The following is a 17,570-nucleotide window of genomic DNA, read 5'->3' as shown; positions in this document are numbered from 1 at the left end:
TGGTGAGTATTCTTAAATAAATGTCTGTTTAGTGACATTATCACAAACAAACACAAATTACTGTCAGTAATATTTCAGCACATGAATACTGGTTGCAGTGGACTTAATGGAAATTTGTATAGGCAACAGCATACAAACTGCACAGAGGATCAACACAATATTGATACGGCACAAGCTGTGCTTTCTTGCTCTATCTTAATGTTAACATTTACTACAGTTATTCTGCTGTTCTGTGCCATTAACCAAGTGAAGAAAATTTGTGGATGCCATGTTGTAGTCTTGTTATATTTATCTTTTAATAAAAAATTAAACTTATGATCTCAATGTCAATGTTTCCCCATGGTATCGAAAGTAGCATTAAATATAGATATTTTTCAAGGAATTGTATCAAAATAAGAAACTCCAGTGACAACACCATGCTTTAGAGATGCTATGCTACAACAGGCAACCATGCACCATCATACAAAATAAGTACTGGCGAATCACAGTCATCAGTACACTCAATGAACTGTTATTATTGTTGCTACCAGTTCAAATATCACAGTGTAGGCTACTGCAGATTTGCATGTGGTTTGTCAAAGTGGTGTTGCTTGACTGCTGTGGGTAACATCAATGTCACACAGTCTACTGTCTCTCTGTTTCATCACTTTTAAATATATTAATTTAATGTATTTCTTTCTGAGTGAGGGGACCCCAGGACTCACTTGGCAAACTTAATAAAATCCTCTCACATTAATCAGTTATTCTCCTTTTCCTTGTTTCAAAACAGTATCTATGCCTTACGGGCTAAGATGAACATGATTTGATCAACATATTCGGTATCATGTGAACGCATCTTATGCACGTGTACGCATGAAACTACCTTGTTGGTTTCAACCGCGGAGTAACAACCTGGGAACCCTGAGTGCTGCGGCGACCTGAGCACAGCCGCGGAGGGAGACAGCATCCGAAGAAGAAGCCTGCCGTCCGGGTCTACTTTCCAACGGCATCATTTGCGCCTCACAGGGAGAAGGCTGGTGAAGTGTCACCATCGGCTGCGTGTCATTTAACGTTTCATGCCAAAAAAATAAACCCTGTCGATTATTATCTGAACCGGGTGCAGCTTCGCCGAGGTGTTCGATGAAACTTTGCCTTGCCAGGTTACCATATGCCCGCTCCACCTGAAAAAAATGATATTTTAGGATATTATGTTAGCTAGTTAATTAATTTGTGTCAGTAAAGTTAGAGCAATAACGTTGGCTGTCAACTGAGAGGAGACATTTTTTTTCTTCTCATCATCAGACGACTGTTTCCTGCCCTGTCTCCCCGCCTTAAAGCCAGCTATTCTGGTTGAATCAAGCCCAAAAGCGATTCATCATCTGAGGAGACCCGACTGACTGCGCCGAAATGGGGGTAAGGGCTAAATTTATCCTTTGTGATTTTAGCTAACGTTATTACGCAGTTAAAATGTTGGTTGTGTTAACGTTATGGTTAGCTGTAACAGTCTGGATGTGGTGACGGTAAGGGTTAGTCAGTGTGTCGGTGAATGAAAGGGTTAAAGTGTATGGAGGCACAGGCATGATGTTAGAATGACATTGAACCCTGGATATATAACGTTGTGGTTTGTTTTAGCTTGCTTACCTGTTCACGTTATGTGGCAAACTGCTTAAACCGCAAAGATGCATTCAATGTCGTTCTGTCAAACAGTAATTGCCTTTGGGATTACGTTAGGTGTCTGCCCTTAACGTCGGTTAGCACATCAAATCAATGCGTTGCAATTTATGATAACGACTAGGATTATCAGGTAATGGAGGGGATGTTTTTCGCCTGGACACAGCCTCTTTTTCTGAGGAACATGCGCCAGATTAGTGAACCAGTCCTCCGCATCCAGAGTCCAGTCGGTGCGACAGAACCGGTGCAGGGTGGTTACGCGTTACAGTAACGCTCCTCAGTCCCAGTAGTCTGTACAGCTCTCAACAAAATAAAAAAAATGTCACTATTTCTATCACCCCATCACAATTAAGTTGATCAACCAAGCAGCCATTTGCCACCTGCAAATTCTGATAAATGTTCCTCAGTGGATGAGAGGCAGTGGAGTGTACTTTGACAGGGGCAGAGATACACAGCTTCAATTTTAATCACTAATCATTAACATAACCATTTGACATCTACGTGGTTTGGTTTCATCTTCATTCACAGCAAACACACATATGTTACCTTCATTTTTAAGCTGCCAGAGAAGCATCCTGGCGATTTCGGAGCTGTAACGCAAAAGTAATGTAACGAGCAACTGAACCAAATAAGAGACCGGGGCCAGTGTGCCGACCAGCGTCATTTAACTTAACCAGAAATAAGGGATTAATGTGTTTTTAACAAGCATCGGTTATGTAGTGGCTGGAAAATGTGCTGCTTTGTTCGCCGGTTTCCAAAAACGAGATTACACCGACGGAACATCTGGCACCCGGAGCTGGACCCGCTGCAGACGATTGAGGGAATTCACAGCTCCTAAATACACGATTAGTCACACTGCACAATGACACGAGCGAGACCGGCCAGAAATGGAATAGTTTGTGGATGATATGCAGGTGAAACGCGCCATTACGCACGGGAATATGCAACCTGCTGATGGTGAAAACCGCAGCCCCGACTGCGGAGTATCATGCCATTCCTCCCAGTCTGACTGCAGCAACTCTTAATCAGCAAATACATGTGTTTTGTTAATTATTCACAATAAAGCAGAGCTAACTGACAGTCGTGAATCTGTAATGTTATTTGGAAGTAATGAAATGGAAGTGGGTGGGGGCTGGGAATCAAAACGATGAAGGCTATGACTTTATTTCTCCTCATTTTTTTCTGCCAACCATTTGGTGCATTTTCATTCAAACATTACATAATGCGAGGATGCGTCGTGTCGCTGTCATTGACGCTGCTGGGCTTGGTGAGGATGTAGGTGCAGCTTAGGTCTGGGTACCAAATGGGCACAGACAAGTGCGTCAAAATGGTTCCTCAGCGATGGTCAACCCCCACCCCTCCACCCTCCCACTCCTATAAATGCCGACGGATGGGTCCCAAAGGAACGTGTTCTCCACAAGGGTAGACACAGCCAACACCTCCACCTTCTCCTTTTACCCCAGCAGCCCCAACAAAACACTGATCTGTCAGGTCATGAAGGACATCCTGTTCCAGCATCTAAATGTAGACTTCATGATGTCATTCTTGCTGAAAAATGACTGTTACTTCCCTGTAGTGTTATTATAAGGCATTATTCCCTGTCCCTACTCAGCAGTGAGGTAATACTTTAAAGGGCTTTATGAAATGTATTATCTCCTGCAGCATGCTGCATTTTTATGTAGAATAGAAATATGTACTGTAGGACCATAGCTGTAGATGGACCATGGTGTCATGGTCCATCTGTGCTAATGAAGTATGATAGGCAGTGGTTTCTACTCTGCTCTACATCCGGGTTTGGGGGAACGGGATGAGCGAGCAGTCAGGCCCGATTGTGGAAATGGTGCTGCTCTGTCATGGTTTGTGATGCAGTCCACTTGACTGCTGGAGGGAAAAACCACGCACCACGCAACTCTGACTACTGCGTCACAGAGAGGAGGACAGGGTGTTTGTCTGTGTGTGTGTGTGTGTGTGTGTGTGTGTGTGTGGTGTGTGTGCATGGGGGGAGTGGAAACTCCTATGTGGAGGATGTGTGCCTTTCGGGGGGGTGGAGTGAGAGGAGATTTGGGAGAAATGGGCAGTTGTGGGGGTGGGGGAGACCAGAGGGAGCCTCAGTTGACACAGCAACCGGTGCCATTTGATCCATGCTGATCAATTGACAGGAGCTGTTGTTGCAGGAGGCAATGATCTCGTTGGTGGGCGAAAGAATAGATGGCAAAGATGAAACAAAGGTCAGCCACTGTGCGGAAGGCCTCACAGGGAGGTCATGTTCAGAGGAAAGCTGACTACAGTAAGATTCAGTGATTGACACTGAATGATGGAGGTAGAGAGAAGGAGAGCTAGAAAGCGATGCCTTCGTGGTGAGTCACCTTGAGAAGGGTGAATACTGGAAAAGATGGAGGAGGGAAGGAATGCCACAAAGAGATGCCTGGGATGTTGCTTATGTGCAGAGATGACACAGAGGAAGGAGCAATGGTGGAGCTTCAGGGGCTGGGGGTGGAATGCTGAACACTGAGATACAGACAGAGATATATATATATATAGATATATAGATATATAAAGAGCTATATGAGGATTAATGCATCTGCTGGTATCCCACAATGCACTTGGTGAGGAAGCGTCAGGAGAAGGGCCAATCGCAGTGGGGAATGAATGGTGTGTGGTGTGGCTGTGTGTGTGTGTGTGTGTGTGTGTGTGTGTGTGTGGCAGGCAGCTTGGCTAAACCTCTTCTCATTAATGGTGTCTAATCCATGCATAATGGAGCTGATGCCTCATATAGTAGCTCTCAATATAAAGAGGTCTTTTCATTGTAGTTTCTCCTTTTCAGTCTTGATAATAATTGTCTTCACTGTAGCTCATTAAAATCAGCACAAAGAATCATGCACCAGGATGTGTAACTGTTCTTTATGCACTAGAGATACATCTCAATATTAAACACCCAATACTGTGAATTACGCTTCTGAATAACTTCATAATCCATCACGAGTGGTTGAGCAGCTATCATTTTGAAAAGTAAAGGAGACCATCAATAGAGTGATAGCCTTGCAGCCGGCACACTAACCAGTAAAAAATATGTCAAACTCCTATCCACAGAAAAACAACATGACTGGATTGCATTATGTTGCATTAAGTTGTTCCATTAGTGAAACCAGTTACTGTTTTTTTGTGGGATGTTGGTTTACGCTGTGCAAATTTCCTGTGGCAAATTAATGAGCGCCAGTGTTTGGATGAGTCAGATTTCACCTTTCAGTGCATAATGCACATTTAATGAGCAGTTCCTAAGAAATTCTCAGCTGTTTCATCATAGGTTGGTTCTAAAAGCCTTTATTTGACTGACAATACAGATGTTTATTTTGAATATAAAACCACTCTTGATTAAATTGAGAACTAACTGGACCAAGCATAAACATGGAGGGGGGCTGTTTCCACGATTTCTTCCTTTTGGATGCATGCTGCTGCTACCTGGTTGTAGTGTTGCACGGTATACCGTAGTACCGCGGTACTAGAGTATTCCAAACGGTACTATACTGCATTTGGAAAATACCGGTACTTTGAAATTGATTCAATTCATTAATTTAGTTAATTTATTTTACTCATTTATGCACACAAACGCCTTTCTTGTTCCTATTGGAGCACAGATTGCACAAGTGGTGTGTATGACAACACCTGTATCAACATTCGCAGCTGGCCCAAGAGAAAGTCTGCCTCGCAAAGGGAGACAACACGAGACAACACCAACTTAGTGAAACATTTGAGCAACCAAACCGTGACGTCCGTACCGAGGTACTTACCGAACCATGATTTTTTTGGTACCGTTACACCCCTACTATTTATTGTTCTAACGGTTTGTATCCAAAAGGACTTTTCCTTAGGAAAAGTACAGAAGAGTATCGAAAAGTATCGAAATTCATATTGGTATTGGTACCGAAACAAAGATTTTGGTATCGTGACAACACTACCTGGTTGCTACCTTTACATAAAGCTCCGACTTCACCCGCACACTGTAACTGACTCACAGCTACACACCCCTAGACGTCCCAATCAGAGCAAAATAAGGAGGAAATAAGACAATAAAGGCAGAGGGCAGGGTGTCTGCAGATAAATACACCACTACCCACGTCTGGTGGATCATAAGTCATGATTGAGAGGGATTACCTTTGTATGACTCTATACATTGTTTGTTTGTTTTTAGAAAAATCCAGCATAGTATATATATATATTTAAAATAGCTAGATTTATTGCAATTGCCATTGTGTTACACTACAGACAAGTCTGTACATAATGACTGGCTACTTAATACCTTTTTTTTTTTGGCAGAACAGTAAACCTCTGCATACCTTTACCTACTGACTAAAGTAATCGATAGGGAGTGTCTTCGTTAGAGTTAATGTTAATGCAGCTTTGGAGAATTGCAGATCATTTTTCAAGCACAAAGGCAATTCAAAGTGCATCACATAAGAATGCATCCAAATTACATTTTTTTTTGGCATTTTTGCCTTTAATTGATAGGACAGTTAAGTGTGAAGGGGGGAGAGAGGGGGAATGACATGTAGCAAAGGGCCACAGGCTGGACTTGAACCCGGGCCGCTGCGGCAACAGCCTTGTACATGGGGCACCTGCTCTACCACTAAGCCACCGATGCCCCATCCAAATTACATTTAAATTAATGCATGCAGGCACAAAGCAGGTGCATGCATAGTAATCTTATTGCTATGTGGTTCAAGAAATGGGGCTAAATTTCTTGGGTTGAAGCTGAATTATAAGCCCATGTTACTCTGCCTGTTGGAAGCATGAATTTCACAGTGCTATTCTGCCTCGTTTCTTTTTAAGAAAAAGGTACAGTCCCGGAATGGGGAGACAGAGTTGTCTCGCCTTTAAGCCAGCAGCGGAGTTACTTATAGTGCGAAATTGACATCTGTTTAAAAGGGACAGCTTGCAGGACAGGACCATGAACAGGATGGGTGTGACGCTTTGATTGTTATTTCAATTTTAAGACATGCTATCGTTTATGAAGCACTGCTGACGTGAATGTTACATGTCACACTAGAGGCTGACGCTGTTGTTTTACATGTCACACTTGTCACGCCTCTTTAGCTTCCAGGATTCTAGCATGCTGTCAAAAACTACACACTGGAGTGTCATGATGCTGCCGTTGTTTGGTTCTGTGTTAAAATGCAAAGGCGGTGTAAAGAAGGGACTTCATAGCGGCCCTATAGCACAATATTTATGTAAAAAGGGCCATTGAAAGTAGTAGAATAGCATACTAAACTAATGGTTTCACATGTCCCGTCAGGCTCGGGTAGGGTATCCACACTCTATACTGCAACACCACATATGTTCTCATGGCCGTGGACCTTGTTGCATAACTGCCTCAGTCTGTCAATATTTCATCAACACTGCCTCTCAACCTCGTGTCCCTTAGTAGTTTCCATCTGTGTGGGAGTGTGTGTAAAATAGCTTGGATCCATACCACTGCAAATCACTGATGGGGTTTCCAATGCCACTGATTGAGTTCGATGTTTAGTTCATTGTGGATTTCCTGGGATGCACTGTGAGGTCACTTTGACATCACTTCCTGTTTGCCGGGTGACTTAGGTGTCAAGGGTAACTAGTTTTCCATGCCTTCTACAACACCACCATATGCGAATGGCAGAGAGGATAACAGAATACACTGCACACATAAGTTTATCTGCATAAACATTAGAGCACTATTACATAACACACCCTCTTGTTAAGTGCATCATTAAAAAATTCCAATACCCCCCTCCCCTCCCCTCCCCTCCCCCACAGTTGATTTCAATTATTTAGATGGGCACAGCGGATTGGATGTTGCTAGGAAACCTCACATCCCCCATCTATCAACCCATTGGAAGTAGACGCTGTCAGTCTGATTCTGTCAACAACTGCCATTTTCTATCACACTCTCAGACATGCTGCGCTGCGGGAGGTGACACACTGCTAAATGGTGGGAAACAGCACAAAATCTCTGGTCTTATTTTTTTATGTATGCTGACAGCCACTCAAGATTCCACTGTTCAAATACAAAAACAAATCAAACTGATGGCTTATCTCACTGTGGATTACATCTGCATTTGTCCCTGGAAACACATGTACTGAGTTAAAACACAGCGTCGTCATCACAAGTGTGGCTCAGACTGCCTCCTCTTGATTAAACCTTGGTACAGATGAGTAGATCAGAGTAGAAGAGAGCAGAGAAACAGATGGGCAGCCCGGAGGGAGGAGAATGTAAACAAAGTGGGAGGGTGGAGGGAGGGATAGATGATGTAGTGTAGGACCCCTCTGACTGCGTGTGTGTGTGTGTGTGTGTGTGTGTGTGTGTGTGTGTGTGCTTGTCAGTCCATCAGTATTTTCTAGGTCGGTCAGTTCACTGATCTGTGTGATAATCCATTTCTTTGTGCGTGTGTGGTTACCATGATCCACTGTGGCACCACCAGAGCTACTGAACTCTACTGGAGGCAATACACATTGGCAAGATCTACCATTCAGAAATTCTGAGTTAGAGTTGTGACATTTTGGTCACTAGAACATCATTAAGTGTAGTTTATAAACAGGCTGAACATGGCTAAATGCTGGATGATTCAGTGCCAGTTGGTGACTGTTTTACCCAGGTTTTATAGTATGGAGCTGCTGTTACAGTTTACTTTTGCTTGGTTGTAAATATTCATATGGGCAGATACCAGCACTGCAAACAGGCAACAGTTCAGCAATATCCCGCTGTTGTGTAAAATGACCAATATGATAATAAACTAAATTAAAATTATGGAAATTAAGTAGGAAATCTATATCTTAGAGAAGCTGAGCCTCACAACTGATACCCCTTCTTCTCATTCCAGCTCATTTTAAGGCTCTTTTCCACAATAAATAATATGATCATCATGTTTCCTGGTCCATACCTTTTAATTAATGTTGGGTTTATGAATTATTGTGATTATTTTGAAACCCTGCGATGTACAGATCAAAATGTCCCTGTTTGAAGTCTGAGATTTGACCAGTGATTTCAGCAGATTAGAAAATGGCTTATCCAGCCTTCCTCAGACCTGTGGTGCTCTGTGCCGCCGGCCAGGCTGGACACAGAATACCAGCAGATAGAGCAGACTACAAATGTTGAGCACGTACAATCTGTCCCGTAGCTCAGCACTGAACATCTGGATGCTGCTGAGACCTCTTCAGGTTTTACAGCCTGTAACTTGACTGAGAACAGGCATTATGTACTTAAGCAAGGGAGGTGAAAATATCCCCTGTGTTAATTCAGTTTCAGTCAAGAGCAGTATACATCTGTGCACTGTATACTGTAAATAATAATATTTTGTGGAATTCAAGGCATAGAAAAATGTCTGGATATGTGACACATGACAGCCTTTCCCAAAAGGATGGTGTAGCATCCTTAAAAAATAGGCAATATTCCTGCCCTGGTTTGGTTCAGTAATGACCTTGAAAGTCATATGTATGTAAAATTAAAACAGGTGGGGGAATATATTGCCCTTGATAATTAGAAGTTCATATTCCCCATTTCACCCTGCTCATATTTTTTTCATCAAGTGGTCAAATATTTATGTGTGAATGTGACATGGGTCCCCTGTGGGCCTGTATGTGATAATGACGAGGTTGGAGAAAGCCAAGTATGTTGCCTCAAGCAGCAGAAAATATTGAACCTCGGAAAAGGTCCAACACAACCATAGATTGACAATTAACAAAAAAAAAACCCTCTGTCAGGCCTGCTGCCAGTTTCCTCTAACCTGTAATAATACTTATTGGGTTGTAGTGTATTTGCCATTATGCAGTACAGATGTATTAGGTTTCTTTGTGGTGCTTCTGTGACTTCATACATCTTAAGATGCTGCAGCACTGTAGGGTGAGGTCTGTTTCGTGCCTGAGTATTTGGCCTTGTCGCCTCTGCAGTTATCATCCTGAATGAATGTATGCACACATGAGCTCGAGGGGCAGAGGAGAGGAGGAGCCGAAGTAGCAAACGTCTAGAAATAAAAGACGCTGCAGTGCACATCTGCATGTTTTGTGAATTTGATGTAAACTGTGGAGGCAGGAGATGGTTTTATGTAGCCTGTATTTTGACGTGCAGTTTCCCAGCAGTCACATTGTGCTTTTTGGTGCTTCAATTATCAAGTTTCGTTGTTAAGGATCACTGTGAGGTGTTAATTTGTCTAATCTTTCAAAGTAAATTTCTAGTGCACTGGAAAGCTTTCTTGCTTACTTTTCATTTCAGTATTTGGAGTTATTGGAATCAAAATCAGCACAGAAATCTGTTTTTAGCAACTGATGATCCTGAGTCGTTTAGTTAAATTTAGACACTAAAGGAAATAGATTTGATTAAAGGATAAAACATGTATTACAAGTTCCACCTTTTATCATTCTTTGTCACACCGTCTTTGTGATACTCATACACATGAATGATACGACAGTGATACTCTATGAAATTAGGATACTTTTTACATGATTAACTTTATAACTGCTCAAACTAATTGAGAAGATGAAGATATTAAGATGGAGTCAGGAAGGTTGCCAATTGTAAATGGAAATAAATCTACCAATTTACTTGACTGGTTCATTTTACTTTTGTTACTTTGAACACATTCTCATTTATTTAGTGCAGTGTTTCCCATTAATTTCCCAGACTGTGGCCGCTTGCCGCAGAATAAACTGTCCCACTACAATTTAATAATGAACTAAAATATTTTTTATACTTCTCATAAGAACATAAAAGATCATCAGTGTCGTTATATTTTTAGTCCAATAACCAATTAACCAAATTATTTGAAAATGTGCTACTTTGGCTCTAAAGCCAGGCCTGTCTCTGTCTGTAGTCACCACTCTATAGCCTCGGTCAGTGTCCTCCCCACAAGACCACTAATTGATTGGTCACGTTAGGAGTAATGGCCTGTCAACGCTGAAGGCTGCCTGCAACTGAACTGTGTGTCACACGTAAGGCAGCAAATATTACAGGAGTTGTAATAAACATCACAGTCCTCTACGCCTAAGTCACAAAAGCAACCCTAATCCTAACCCTAACCAGTGTTTCTGCTGGGAGCAATCTGCCGTTATTAAAATAAATCACTGGATGTAACTTCAGTTGTAGGCTGATGTAGACCTTCCGATGTGCATTTGACCCATTCATATGAGTCAGCCATCACTCTGTTTGTCACAGTGAGTAGATAATCCAGCCTGCAGCGTGGTTCATACACTCCTCTGATAGACCAGAGAATTGTAGAGTGACACAGGGCTTCATGATCAAAACAGATTTGTGTCGTGTCAGAACAAAAAATGGTTCTTCTTCTTCTTCTTTTTTTTTTTTTTTTTAAGATAATGTTGAAAAGTGTTTGTGTGTCTGTCTTTATGGAAATTTTGACACACCAATTTTAATTTTTACTGCAAATGTATATCAGGGCGAGGTATAGACTGGCACCCTGTCGCAAAAAATAAATTTGAAAATAATCCTACCCCTAACCCTGATGTCCACCCAACCAGTCTCACAATACCCTGTGGGAAACACTAGTGCATGTAAACTCAAGAAGGGCTGTAGACCTTTCAACACTGTAAATAAGTGAATGAGTAAGGATGAATGAGAAACTGGGGTTGAAACGACGGAAGAGAGAGAGAGAGTGACTGAGAGGGATTATTGTTGTTCAGTGGGTTAATCTGTCAGTGTAGTAAACAGCAGTAATCTGATGGCCTGCTGGATGAGACTGCCTGGGGAACACTGCACCTCCTAACAGATGGCAAAACACACACACACTCACACACACATATGAACATACAGGGTATGCGGACTCACACATACACACAGAAGAACACCAGCATGGAAAAATGCTCACGTTTGCAGTCATGCACAAAATAAACATGAGTACAACTGCACCGATGGAATAAAAGCATTACTCACTAGAGAACACTAAAAAGCACACATATGCATAGTAAAACTGTGCACACATATGATACACTGTGTAGTGCAGTGAATGCACACAAGCAATATGAAGACACATGTAAAATGTAATTCCCACACATATAAAGTTGCATGTGGGAGTCAGTCAACTTAAATGTCTTCTTTACGGTCACCTCTGGTCATCCATTTCAAATGTGTATTTTGGACAAAATCACGTACACTACTCAAAAGAAGTCTTTAAAATACTCCATATATTTGACAATAATCAATACAGTTGTCTGTCAAATTAATGATTAACTAAGAAACAAACGCAATAAAAAAATTCGGAGAATTTATTGTACAAAGAAAATAACATGACTGGCCACTATACCTCCTAAAAGAGAGGCTTTATATTTGGTATCAATAAAAGATAAGTCAATCCCTTTAAGAGTACATACATAATGCATTAATAGGAAAAATTAACATTCACACGTTGGAGGTTAGTATCATGCTTACATTCGTTGAAATCACTGAAAAACTATTTTACATGTGCACACACTAAAATAAAATAATAGTCTGCACAGAGGATTTGTCTAAGCGGATGTAAGACAAATGTGTCTGTGTCTGTTTTGTCGACTGTAACAAGCCAACACCCTGCTAGGTTTTCATTGCAGTTAGAAAAAAACAGATGTTAAACAGCATAAAACAGCCATCAAATCAGTGTGAAACCTCTCAGCATAGACTAATCCACATAAGAGCTTTCCCAAAGTAAGTCGGCTCTCATGCAGGGTTGCAGAGTATGAATCTCAATATGTGTTTTTTTAACAGGACATTTTTACACATCTGTATAAAGGTTGGATTATAGTGAACATCTGTCTGATGAGCAAATGTCAAGTTGAAATGCACTCCTGTTAAAAAAAGTAGTCACAGATGTCATCATGCATCATAAAAACACTTCAGGGAAATGTCAGCTGAGCTGAGGCTGAAAGTCACATTTAAATGAACTTCATAAGGCTAAGTAGGCTATTTAATTTTCTTAAAATTAGTAAGTTATATTTCCTCAAGCAATTAATTCACTAAATTAAGCATACTTCACTTTATTCTTCCTGTTTCCTAAACCCAATTAGCATGTAATTAAATGTCTTAGTGTGTCTTTGCTCCTAAAAATATCCACCTGTGGCCCTCAGTGGTTAGATAGCTAAATTATGATTGTTAAGATCAACATGTTGCCTTGATGGGGTATGATTTTTTTTCTCCAATGTCTTGTTGTTATTTTTGTCTCATAATTTTCTTGTTGCTGCCTTTTTGTTGTTTTTCTAGTGTTAAAACTGGAATTGCAGCCTGCTCAGTTATTTAAAAAATGATATTTTTATTGCTATATTAGGTGTTGCCTTTGAAGCAGCCATCTGTTCTAAAGCCTCATCCCCTAATTGTGTTGGTAAAAAGATGACCATGAGTTTTTAGAACAACCACTTGACTTTGCTGTGGCATTGCAGTGGCTTTGGGTGAGTAATGGAGGGTTTATTCATTTATTTGATGGAGTGCTTTCTTTTCTTTCCCTAAGGCTGGGTAAATCGGCACTCAATACCTTGAAGGTATCGACCAAAACAACCCAAGCAGTATTGAAACAATACCTGCATCAATTCTTTTTGTACCCAGATCTAGAAAAATGACTGTGATGTGTGGTTTTGCAAGCGTTCCTTGCCTTAATGCACTGTGTGATTGGGCCACTACCACAGCTACAACCCATATAGTCTGTGGTGTGGTGAAGTCAGGCGCCTTGTATGAGACAGAGTTGGCAGTTCAGTGTGCTGAGATGCCACTAAAACGTTTGAAAGTATGGCTGTTAGGGCAGCACACATTAACTGAAATATCAAAAATGGCCAAGTGCAATATCCAAATCGTAGGAGCTGCATTTTTTTGAAAAAGGTCAAATATGTCACAACATACCTTTATAAATGAAGCATTGTGGTGCTGCAGAGATGCCCCGGCCTAGGAATCATATTCCAGATGTAAGGGAACACACCGGTGTGGTATGAACACCAGCAAAAATCATCATCAACATTTTTTTTTTTTTTCCCCTGAAAAAATGAAATGCAAAAATGACCATAGTCACAAAAATTGATGGGTATAGAAAAAATAAAAGGTAAAAGGTATCAAATGAAGTGTTGTAGTGGTATTGGCATCACTTTAAGGGCACTGGTGTTCGTACTGGTAAAAAAAAAAAAAAAATGATACCCAGCTCTATTGTTTTCCCATTTCAATATCCACACAATGGTAAATTGAATAGAATTAGTATGATTTTTCACTGCAGACATTTTGATTAGTCATAGCAGGAAAGACACAGGTGTTACCAATAACATTCATGATCACTTTGTTCTATTTAATGCACCACGCACAATACAAGGAGCCTGAAACCAAAATAGTTAAATGGAATTCAACCATCATTAGTTTAATCATTTACATCTGTCAACATGTATTGCATGAAAAGGGCTCATTGATGCTTTATAGTAACTTTCTACCACAGTAACTTCCTCAACACAGGTGGAACCATTTTGTAATGCATGTGGTTTCCATTAGTTCCACAAAATTACAGAATATTGTGACATTAGGTACACGCACAGACAGGGAGTCTGTTAAATTCTTTTTGTGAGGTAAAAGAATTGAAGCGGGTAAACTTACAGGACTGTAGTGTAAGTTTGGCAATTTGAGGTTCAGTGTTGGATGCAGGCGTATGTGACAGATACTAAAAGCAAAACAACACAAACACAGGTTTACAGATTTAAGTCAGATTTGCACACAGAAATATTCACTTCCTGCTTTTCATTCGGCAGTTTTCAAGCAGCAGTGAGCCGAGCGGCTGGCTGACATTTTAATTCTTTACTAGAAACCCTCAGGATGTTCATCCTGGATGGTGCATGCTGGGTAACAGGGTAATTTATGGAAAAGGCACTAATCCCCCAGGAGCATATGAACAAGCAGGAACTACACACCAGTATGAGTACTTGGTGACATATTTAGGCTAATGGGTTTGTTTGAGCAAAGTAGCTTCACCCTCATAATGCTGAAGACCTTTCAAAGTACAAGTTGCCCAGCAGCCGGGTCTCTAGAAATATACTGAATCTGATATTTCCATAGACATAACGCTTTGCAATATTACCTTTATTCGTATTTAGTTGCCTTCCTGATGCCATATCTCACTAGTCCAAACACACACATCCACACACACAAATGTAGGACACTGGCAATTGTGAATATCCCATGATGCACGTTACAGATACTGACAGATTTATTCTCCTGTCCTGAGACCTTTTGGCATTTATTTTTTCCTTTATCTGTCTCTTTCCCGACTGCTTTAAGTTTGTCCTCCTCCTCTCAGACACAGCAGCAGCCTCTCGTCTAAACGACGGCTGCCCAAATAGCATCGGTGTAAATTGCAGTTTAAATGGAGCTCTTGAGACAGGCCTGTGCTCTAATGATGCCAGATCTAATCAGGAAGTGTCACATTCCCCCTCTCACACCAGGGGATTAAATCTAAGTTTGGATCTCAATCTAGATGTTTTGACTGGGTCTTAAGAAGAAACAAGTGGAGGAAAAATGAGATTGGCAGCCAAGAATGGTCTTAAAATCTTCTCATCAGGTGTTCATAATAAACTATGGGTTGGACTATCAATGTTTCCTTTGGCTTTCTAAGTTAGGCTTTGGATTGTGTTGGTATAAAGTAGTGTGTAGTAATTGTTTAATATGTCTTGTTACCATGCAGTGAGAAAAGGGATAAGAGTGTCAGCTGTTTAAAAAGTAATATTACAGGACCAAACTTATCAACCCTGCCTTTGTGTGTTATAGTATGGACGGTCGGACAGCTACCGCGTGGCCACCACGCAGGACAAGGATGAGAAGGAGTCGCCCAAGAAGAAGGGAGGCAAGGATCTGGATGACCTCAAGAAGGAAGTTCCCATAGTAAGTTCACTGCTTCCTCCGTCCTGTGACCTCATTGTAATTTGTCACATCATTTTGGGTTTTTCTTCTCACCCACTTGGAATAACAGATTGGTGGCACACTAGCACCTGAAATATCTCATCTAAAATCAATTACAGAAAGGCAGAGTAAACAAAAGCCTTGAAGTCCCGGCTGAGTAGTGAGGAGTTCACAGTTAGTGTATCCTGGCCTCACTCCAGCATTCACAAAGCTGCGATCCAACTGTAATCTAATCTCCCTGTTTGAAAAGGAGGTAACAGAGACGTGGTTTTCTGTGGCAGCTGGTGTACAGTAGTGGTACAGTGTAGTTTGAGCTAATATGCCAGAGCAATTTAATCCTGTTGTGGATTTTCTCCTGTACACTACAGGAAGCCAAACCCTTAGGGTATCCCTTGTTATAAAACTGTATGAGCTGGGTCAGATACACATTTTTATCAGTCTTAAAATAAAAAATCTGAACAACAAACATTTGTAAAGTGCCACATGACCGCTGATTAGAAATACAGTATTTAAAATGCTTTTTTTAATGGGGTCCAGTGCAGTGCTCACTCAACATAAAATGCACCAGGACTACATTACATCTCTTACGGCAATTATTGTTGTAGAACTTTATTATTTCAACCCAGTGTTCACCCAAGGTTGACTGCTTTGGCCTGACGGACAGGCCACCACACCAAAGTCCATTCCCAAATTTAATTAACAATTAACAAATGAACAATGTAACGTTAATTATAAGCTATGCTAATTTTTCAAATATTTATCACTTTTGGTGATCCAAATGAACCATTCTTCAAATTGGCATAAATTAGATCCACCATTAGCACTTAGTTAAAGTGTTAAATGTGACTGTAGAAAGATAATTCATTGTTGAGTCTCATTCCCAGGTCGTCAGATACAGGCGCTTTGGGTTGGGGGTGCGGTCTAACTACCAACCCAAAATGTTGGTATCTAACAATCTGGGAATGAGACTCAATAATCAACTACCATCCTCCAGCATTACAAACAGAAAATATAATATGTCACTTTCAAAGCTGGTTCGCCTGTTACTCCTGTTATTTCCTTCTACTCTTGTGCCTATTCTGTGCCAGCTTTCCAGGGCGCAGAGGCGGGTTGCGTCTAAGGTTGCTATGTGACCGTAACCAGCACTGTATCATAGCCTATTTACCAGAAATCCTGAGTGCAGAGCTGATCTTCCAGGCATTGTTTTATAAGTGTGTAGTTGGCCAAAAATATTGTCCAGAAGACAGATGTAAAGCTCTGGGTAGCCCTGTACTAAAATGATCAACTTTTTTTCTATATCCACCACAGACTGATAGTTATGAAAGAAGGGAAAGAATTTAGGACTTTAGATTTCAGACACTCAGTTGTCCTACCTTTTATTACAGACATGTGAACTAACCACAGACACTTTTAACAGAGTTTATGGACTCAAGGTGCTTCGCTGCAGAATGAATACTGGGGAAACACTGGAGAGGACATTTGGTGTTATTTTTGGCATTTAAAAAAAGGTGTTTTTTTGGCCTGGGTAGGGTTCCTGTTCTGTACAATTATAGGGGAAACATTGTCAACCACAGACCCACACGACAGTATGTAGGGCTCTATCTTATACAGTGATTTAAATTCATTTCCTTCTTTCAGTTAAATTGAAAGGGTCCATTTAGCAAATTATAAATACATTTTCTTGGAATTACTTTCTTCCCTAAAATGTGTATTCTTTGAACCATTGCTTGATAGTATCATTAGATTGCATATACAATGTATCTTGAATATCATCTTGAATTAATATCATAATTGACCGGTTGTTTAAGCTTACTTTGTATTTGAATTCTTTCTAGACGGAACACAAAATGTCTGTTGAGGAGGTTTGCCGGAAATACAGCACTGATATTGTCCAGGTAAGTCGTTCACTTCAGATCAAAAATCAGTTCGACTTAATACTTAGTAATTAATAATTGTTTCTATGCTGATGATTCAACATTTAATTAACAATTATTCACTTTACACTGACATCCCAGTCAGTACACCTCCTTTACTAATCTATTTAGATTTTATA

General features: G+C 40.7%; 1 protein-coding gene across 1 annotated transcript in view; it reads left to right on the top strand.

The window, feature by feature from the left end:
- The first annotated feature begins 999 nt into the window (after nucleotides 1–999).
- The window catches only part of atp1a3a (ATPase Na+/K+ transporting subunit alpha 3a), a 32,606-nt gene continuing 16,035 nt past the window's right edge, over nucleotides 1,000–17,570 (top strand). Inside the window, exons 1-4 of the mRNA XM_050034289.1 lie at nucleotides 1,000–1,139; nucleotides 1,282–1,392; nucleotides 15,386–15,499; nucleotides 17,353–17,412. Of these exons, the coding sequence (XP_049890246.1) occupies nucleotides 1,387–1,392; nucleotides 15,386–15,499; nucleotides 17,353–17,412 (180 nt within the window). The 5' untranslated portion in view covers nucleotides 1,000–1,139; nucleotides 1,282–1,386. The remainder of the gene's footprint in view (nucleotides 1,140–1,281; nucleotides 1,393–15,385; nucleotides 15,500–17,352; nucleotides 17,413–17,570) is intronic.

Source organism: Epinephelus moara, chromosome 22, assembly GCF_006386435.1.
Source record: "Epinephelus moara isolate mb chromosome 22, YSFRI_EMoa_1.0, whole genome shotgun sequence".
In the NCBI taxonomy this organism is placed as follows: domain Eukaryota; kingdom Metazoa; phylum Chordata; class Actinopteri; order Perciformes; family Serranidae; genus Epinephelus; species Epinephelus moara.
The sequence above is the reverse complement of the archived record's forward strand: the minus strand, read 5'-3'. Positions and strand labels throughout refer to the sequence as shown.